The 8,824-nt window shown below is 33.7% G+C and overlaps 1 protein-coding gene across 2 annotated transcripts; it reads right to left on the reverse strand.

Moving 5' to 3' along the window:
• Positions 1-264: 264 nt before the first annotated feature.
• Positions 265-8,244, reverse strand: LOC142544282 (epoxide hydrolase 2-like). 2 transcript variants are annotated; one of them, XM_075651346.1, is made up of 3 exons: positions 7,620-8,217; positions 999-1,237; positions 265-703 (listed from the first exon to the last, which is right to left on the reverse strand). In XM_075651346.1, exons 1-3 carry the CDS (start codon positions 8,097-8,099, stop codon positions 451-453), a joined length of 972 nt encoding a protein of 323 aa, XP_075507461.1. In that variant the 5' UTR covers positions 8,100-8,217; the 3' UTR covers positions 265-450. The 2 variants fall into 2 exon arrangements, with proteins under 2 accessions (XP_075507461.1, XP_075507466.1); XM_075651351.1 differs by lacking the exon at positions 999-1,237 and having other exon boundaries at positions 7,620-8,244.
• Positions 8,245-8,824: the final 580 nt, after the last annotated feature.

An 8,824-nucleotide genomic window follows, 5' to 3' on the forward strand; every position in this document is an offset into this window, starting at 1 on the left:
GAAGACAACTCAGCATAAGCGTGTGTACCTAAAAAGTGTTTCCAAAGTACACTTCTAATAAGTGCATCCAAGCAACAAACTGAGCATTGAGTCTGGGGAAAAATTAAAACATAAATTAATTTTAGGGAAAAAAAGAAGTAGTAAAACTAATCATATATAAGCTAGCCTATATTGATTTTTGAACATATGGTAAGTCGAAATTCTGTTTTAATGCAAAATATGGACCTCTTTCACGACACTAGTCATTTTATGATGGAATGCCAATTAACGCCAGCCATATTATTTGCAATGTTTTGCAGGAAACGATAGCCGTAAGCTCAGTATTCCAACGAAAAATAACTAAAAGTGTAAACTATGCCAAGTTGTTGCGCTAAGACTGAATTTTGACCCACTAGAGGACCCAATGAATATCTACCAACTTACAAGATCAATTTTGTTATTTCCCTTTAATTAATTTTTAAACTTTATGATAAAATCATGTATGTAAGTATTAATTTCCTCCGGTCTCTCTTGATTGATGAAATGTCCAGTGTTCTCCATCACAATGCATTCCTCCAGTAATGGCACATCATTCTTGAATCCACCTCCATGCACGTATTCTTTCACGCCCGGGGTTGTGTACACCATGTCAACATCTCCAACTATAAATTTCACCGGAACTGTCACTTTTGCTCCTGTCCATGCTGCTGTTAGCTCCCAATTGCTACACCAAAATTCATCAAATAAGAATTTAGCACTTCAAATAAGAGCCCAGCATCATATACCAACTCGAAAACTAGCATATTGAGTGAGAGGGTCTCTCAGTTATGTGCAACAATGCACGATCACATGTTTCAATCAGTATTTGATGCATGGACGTAAGAAGACACAACTGAGCTTAAATAAGAACCTAGTTTACTAAGTCGGAGATCCTTTCGAGCATAAGTATTACTCTATGATTAGATATGAGATGTTAGAAACAGAGAGGACGCAATATATGATTGATAAATTGGCCTTACAAATCAAGGGCTCGATAATAGTTAAGTCCACCAGTGAAGCCCTTCTGTTCATATTTTGTAGCATAATACTTGAGGTCTTCTTCTTTAAGCCAAGAAGGTAAATTTATTTGATTTATGTCGGATCCGAATGGGTTCTCTTTGGGTAAATGGGAAGGGCCGGGTTTGCGGTCTGTGAGGATTTTCTTGATCACTGCTTCAGCTCCATATTTTGCCATTTCTGATTCGATTTTTCCAGGTTCCTGCACCATAATTATTTTTTGAACACTTCAATTTGTATCTATCATAAATTTCAACAACTTGTCATGCTATCCTGAAATAAATTTTATCGTTTTTAAAAAAATGAAGAAATATTTAGGAAAAAAGTCAGTAATTATTGGATTTTTCAAAAAGTAAATTCTTAAAAATACCAATTATTGGAATAAAGTAAAACAAGAAATAATGTAAAAATACTGTAAAATGCCATTCAACAGGGGATGGTGTAAAGTCCGCCATGCATCCTATCTAATTAAAGTTGAGACTCCTATATACTATTTAAATTCTAATTGATTTGATAAAATTCTATTTAAAATTATAATTATACATTCGTTATATAACTTCATTGATTAAACTTTTTTTTTTCCAAAATAGCCTTTTTAAAATATTTCAAACTTATTTTTATCTATATTTTAATATTCAATCATATCTTTATATATTTTACTTTAAAATTTTAAATTAAAGAAAATCATTAATTTGAAAATAAAAAAATTATTGTATATAAATCATTATTCTAACTATATAATCACGCAACAGAGACGCTACTAAATATACATGTAATCCCTAGAATAACTAATTTTTGTTGTGTTGGTGAAACCATTTTAAATTCTATAAATGTCCATACATATACTTGTTAAGAAATATATATAACTTTAACTAAACATTCCCCCAACTTTATATAATTTCCATCCAAATTAAGCTAACTCCGTCTTCTTTTAATTCACACTTAATAAAAATAATCACCGTCTCAAATCTCTATGTTTCGGATTTATCCTTGATTTGTGCACATTCAAGGTGTATGCTTCAACCGCTAGTATCATATTAAATGAAATGAAAAGAGGGCTGGACAGCAAGCTTAACGGTGCACGTGAGTTTTTAGAAGAATTCGAGAGTTTGGAAGGCTTCACAAATGATTCAAGGGGTGGTGCGATGCATGGCTCGACAAGGGTTGGGCTAGGGGGTCGTGCTGGTCGGGGATGGGTTTAGGAAGAGTTGACAGCAGCGGGAGAAGAGTCCACAAAGGGTGGGACTCTCCCCATGCGTGTAGACGTGCGACCGAGAGGTGCAGCAACCGAGGGGCTAAGGGCTTTGATAGGCGGTCTAGGCGGTGGCTCAGGGTGGTCCATAGAGTGTCACGAGGGTTCGGGCTGGAGGGTGGCTCGAGTGAAGCTTCCTAGCAGAGTAAGGAGTCTTATGCGCTTAGGAGGAACTCGCGCGGCTTTGCTGGTGCAGGGGGCTGCAGCATGAACCAGGGAGCTCGGTGCTGGTTCGGTTGGGTCTGAGACATGTCCAGGGTCGGTAAAGGTCAGAGGTGATCAATGGTTAAGAAGCTAATTGTGTCCTAGTTCGAATAGAATCCTAGGAAGACAAGGAAGCTCACGCGTGAACTCGTGTCATGTGTGCAGGGCTTGTGCGACGAGTAGGGGCTTGCTCCTTGGGTCAGGACGTTTAGTGGGGTCCATAAGGGGTCTGATCAGGGTTTGGCTCGAGGTGGCTCGAACATGGTCCAAGAAAAATGAGAATTGGCTCGGTGGGTTTAGCTTAGAGGTTCGAAAATCAAGTTTATTAGAAAAGGGTTGATCCATGGGTCCACGAGGGTGGCTCATGACTCACAAGGGTAGTTTAGGTAATAAAAAAAACTATGTTTAAAGTTAGGGAAGAAAATGTTAAAGTTTGAATTAATTCGAGAATTAAACGCCTCACGAATTAGTAAATAGGAAATTAAATTGAAACCCATTAATTTAAGCTAAATAAAAGTATGAAAAATTAGATTTAAGTTTAAATCATTATTTGGGATAAGCAAATGTCAATAAAAGTAAGAAAATGTTAAAATCGAGAAATATTACATCTAGGAGCAAAACGGTCATTTTATACTTGGGTAATACGAAAAATATTGGCAGCGTCCCGAATGGTCATAAGGGCACCCGCATTGGTGGGTGTTATAACACCCACCACCTCATCAAAAATCGTGGGGTCCACATGCCACATACACATTACATTAACACATCTATTCTCCCACATTCATTTTAACATTCACACTCATTATTTGTAGGTCTCGCTGTCCTTTCATTCATCTTACTCTTATTTTACATTAAATAAATTCAATTTTAAAATTTTTAAGAAATTTAAATTATTATTATTTTATATTAATAATAATTTGTTTTTATATATTCAGTACGTAAAATAATTTAATTTTATGAATGTCATTTAATTAAAATTAAAATTTATTATAAACCTAAAATAAAATGGTACAAAATATAATAATAAATAACACTTGCATAAAAATATTAGAAAATAAATTAAACTTAAGAGAAGATGTAAAATACTAATTGATCGGAGAGTTACATTAACGAAAATGAAAATTACAATGAATGAAAATTATAACAATCGAAAATTACAATAACACGACTTCAATTGGGGATTCACGGTCGGACAATTGAGTCTCTGGGACGAAAGTCGGAGTGGCTGATTCATTTTCCGTCGGAGAAATAAATGGCATACTGGTTGCATGTGGATTAGATCGATAGTTTGGTGGATATGGATAATTTGGTGGATATGAATTGTAAGGATAATTTGGTGGATATGTATTATGTGGATAATTTGGCGGGTATGGAAAATATGGATATTTTGGTGGAATTTCCGAATTTTGGGAAAAAGTATTTTCTTCCGGATTTTTTGGATAACTTACGAAATTTCTAAAAAACGCTCGGTAATTTTCATCCATTTCGGAACAAAGTAGGATTTAAGAAATTTTTGAAAAAAAAGATTTTGAGATGATGAAAATAGAAGAGAGAAGATTTTTGGAGTGAAGAATAATATATTTTGATGTTTGAAATAATTTGTATAGTGTGTGAATATTTATAGATGAATATATTATTTTTTTAATAAACTAGCCGTTAATTAGCCGTTAAAACAATTTTTTAATTTTAAAAACAAAAACAACAGTTAGTTTTTTATTTAACATTTTTTTTAATTTATTTTAATTTCCGTTTTTTTTTAAAACATACAAATTTGAAATTTAAACTAATACATTAAATAAGGAAAATTCATCACGTGCGTGGGGCCCGCGTTCAACGATGAGTTTTGAAAATCCGTCGCAATCCGTCGCTAAGTTTCGAGTTTTTTTTTTAAAAAAAAACTGACACAGAGGCGTTCATACATATGAACGCATCACACCCTCTCTCATGTGAGTGGGCGTTATAACGCCCACTCACATTGGAGAGTGGGTGTTAAAGGGGTGTTATAACACCCCTATAACATCTTTTTAACACCCAACGTGGGTGCTCTAACGCATGTTTAATAATATAAAATGATGATTTTTCATTAAAATATGATATTAGTATTATATAATATAGGTGATGGCCTTCATGTTGATATGTCAAATCACACCAAAATATTTTACATTTTACTCCAAAATTTGATTCACTTCTTCTTTAATTTCGATATCGAATTACTAGATTATTTTATTTTTTACTCAAAAATGTAATTCACTTAACCTTCTCAAATTTCAATGAAATAAGAAAAATAATATTATCACTTCTCAAATTTTTAATATGTGTGACAGACATAAAATAAATACATGAGACGGAGTGAATATACACACCAACATTTGGCACACTCATTGCGTGTGTGCAAATGAGATTATGTTTGATAATTTGAAAAATGATATAATCCTTGTTAATTTGTAGACCAGACACCTTAGATTAGTCCAAGTCTCTTGACAAGCTGTGTTGACCGATGTATGTTAATAGGTCAAAACACAAAACAAAAGTAAACCTTTCTTTAATGATTGCCTATAAATGCAACAAATTTCGACGAACTTTGCAAGTACATAGTCATTATCTATCGATTCATTACTCATAAAGACTAGCCGCCTAGTTGCTTTTATTTATTTATTATATATATATATATATATATATATATATATATAAGTATTATTATTAAAAAAATTGAAAGTAATTTTTTATTTTTATTTTAAATGAATGAATTTGTAATGAAAAAATGACTAAAAAATGAAGAGTATTTGGGGGATTCTAAAAATTACCCCAAGACACAGTTTTATCTTTATTATGATTCAAGTATTAAGTAATATAGATAGATATTTGCAAAATCTACTAATTTTTCATTATTCTTATTGTTATGAGAAATAGTATTATAAATTTTATTATTAATAATATTATCAATGTCATAATTTTGTTCATATTGACTTATATTTATCATTTACTATTATATTACAAAGATGATTCAATTATTAATCTACAACTAGGGATGTTAATGGGTCTGGGTTTTACTCAGACCCGCAATGGACCCGTCCCATCTATACGGGTTTGAGCATACTAAATGAGTCCTTGGATGGGTCTCGGGTCCAGTTTTTCAGACCCGTATGGGTATGGGGCGGGTCTAGGTCCTATAATACCCGCCCCATATCCGCCCCATATATATGGATATAAATATTCCAAGGATTTAGTTTTATTAATTTTCATTTTTTTAGTACCTCACCTCAAGGTCAACCATAGACATGTCTGATTCTTTTTTGGGTTGGGCTTTAGTTTATTATCCAAATAGGTAGACCAGTTATAAATAAAGCCCTACCGTCCCTGCACCACCATAACTATACGCTAATGCTAGTGGTTCAAGCCTCAAGGTATCTCTCAAAGAAGATTAATGTTTTCATTTTAAAAAAATTCGGGTCTCACGGGTCTCATGGGTCTAACCCGCCCCGTTTCCTATTCGGGATGGGACGGGTCCAAAGAATATTTAACCGGGGTGAGATGGGTAATGGATTGAAGTTTTCTTCATGGGACGGATCTTGGGTTTAGCAATACCCACCTCATACCCGCCCCATTGATATCCCTATCTACAACCAAGCATATGCATGGAGATTGTAACATGTTTTATGACAAGACCCGACCCATATGCTTAAAGCTGTCAATTTTTCCTGTGGGGTCCATCTAACCCGCTGTAAAAATAATTACCAACCTCTTTGGATTACTGGTTCACGCTGGTTGGCCATCATATTTATTAAAAAAACTTGAAAATTTTATTAATTATTAAACGATCGATTTTACTCATCCATCCCCGATTTTTATTAATTATTGGGAAATTAATTATATTTACAAATTGCGGTTCATTTATATTTTTCTTTTTAACGATTTTTATCTACTTGTATTTTATATGTAGATGATTAATATGGCTTACATTATAAGAAAACTATATCTGGTGAAGGTTCAAATTTTTTTAATATTTTGTTAAATGCAATAGATTATGTAATATGAAAAAATATGGCATCGATTGTAGTTAAGGATGTAATCGAGTCGAGCCGAACTCTTGAATGTTTGAGCTTGGTTCGTTAAAAATCGAGCCTAGCTCGAGCTTTATTTAACAAATATATGCATGGTTCACGATCTTATTCAAGTTTTTATCAAACCTAAACAAGCTTAATAAATATGAATTATACATTTAAATTTTCATTAAATTAATTAAAAAGTAAATTATATATTTAAAGAAAAATATATTATTCTTATTAAAATTTGTAAATTTATTATAATAAATAAATTTAATAGATTTTTTTATATATTTCATAAATCATATGCAAAATCATAAATCAAATATCAAACTATTATTTTTTCATCTAAAAGATTACTCATGAACGTACCAACAAACACGTTCACGAGCTAACGAGCCGAATACTGTAAAGCTTGAGTTTGGTTTGTTTATCTTAACGAGCCTCATTAAACGAGCTCAAACGAGCTTTTATCGAATCGAGCTTCGAATAGCTCACAAACGATTTGGTTCGTTTACATCCCTAATTGTTGTAGTGTTTTTTTTTTTTTTTTTTTTTTTTAAAAAAAAAAACCATTTTGTGTGTAAGCCCACCTATCGTTACATGGGTTGGGTTGGGGTCCAAACCTGCCTTGTTTGGTGGCAGTTTAAGAGAGGCTAAGGTGAGTTGACTCGTTTTAACAACTATATTTTTATATTAAGTGGTGATTTATGTCCCTCCCTCTTTAATACATATTTGTTTAGTCCGTAAGTTAAAAAATAAAATTTAGTTATTAAAATAATAAAAATATTATAAAACATTACGATCAATTATTTATCATCTTATTATATTCAACCAACTGTTGCTTTTCCATACAATAATCGCAAGAATTCGGGATTCACGAGAATCGGATACTTAATCTGACTTCCATAATAATTTATGCATTTTTTCCAATATAGATAAAGCCACTCAAATATTAGGATTTTTAAAAAAAAGTATATAGTCTGTTAAAAATTATATCGAGATTAATTATATGTTTGTAAAGATAACAAATTAAAAGACTGCGGATATATGTATGGTGAGTATATATAGCATAGAAACCAAACCTGGAATCTGCACATATAATATTCTTCTCCAAAGAAAGCTCGCATGCCCTCAACTGGTTTCACCTTCGGATGCCTTGGCCGAAATGGCACCGTAAGAGACACGAAACCCTTCACCAAATCCGGCCGGAACAAGCAGAGGTACCACCCGATCATGGCGCCCCAGTCATGCGCCACCAGGAAGACCTGATCGCCACGCAGCCACTCTATCAACGCCACTATGTCACCCACAATTTGCAGGCATGAGTAACTCGAAACTTCTTCCGGTGCATCGGTGTCTCCGAATCCCCGAAGATCCGGCGCCACGGCTCTGTACCCCAAGGCGGCGAATATCGTCAGCTGGTGGCGCCATGTGTACCACAGCTCCGGGAAACCGTGGAGGAAGAGCACCACCGGGCCCTCTCCTTTCTCCGCTATATGCATGTTTATGCCATTAACACTCACGGTTCTGTGCTCTATCCCCTCCATTTCTTGCTTTTGCATACACAAACACAACAAAGACACACACTGATCTTTCTTGGATTTATGGAGTGAAATTGAGTTGTTTTAAGAAAAGGGATCGGGTAAATAATGATTCAGAAATGGTGTTTGACCTGTAAATATATACTGCAATTTAGGAAACCGTGATCAGCGCGATTAATGTTTGGGACCTACTCTCCACTCTACTGTTAAGGAAGTAAATGAGACGGATGAGAATTAGATGGTTGAATAATTAATAATATGGCATCCCAGTAGTGGGTAGATTCAAGGTCAAGGCCGACTTTTAATCTCTAAAATAAATTTAATTTAATTTTTTTAATAAAAAAATCATATGCATGGAAATCGATGTTTTAGCATGCTCCTCTTAGATAATTGAAAAAAAAAAAAAAAAAATTGGAATCAAATCAAATTTATAGGTGTGTAAGAAGCCAAATAGTTTCATATGAATTATTCATATCAAAGTAGGAGATCGAGCCAAAGGGGGGCGGTAACTGTTGTCGCCCTGCTCGATTTTTTATTTTTAAGTAATAAGATACTAGATATAATTATTTTACTTCACTTTTCTCTCATTGAAATTTGCACTTGCCCTCTCTAAAAATTTTAATATATTTTTTAGTCCTCCTAATTTTATTTTTCTCGTCCCCTTCTAAAGTCAAGCCAAGCCTTTTGTTTTGATTGGATTTTGATGTTTGTGTGAGACCCAAGCCCTTGAGTTCATTTATAACATC

Source organism: Primulina tabacum, chromosome 1 (assembly GCF_025594145.1).
Source record: "Primulina tabacum isolate GXHZ01 chromosome 1, ASM2559414v2, whole genome shotgun sequence".
Classification (NCBI taxonomy): Eukaryota; Viridiplantae; Streptophyta; class Magnoliopsida; order Lamiales; family Gesneriaceae; genus Primulina; species Primulina tabacum.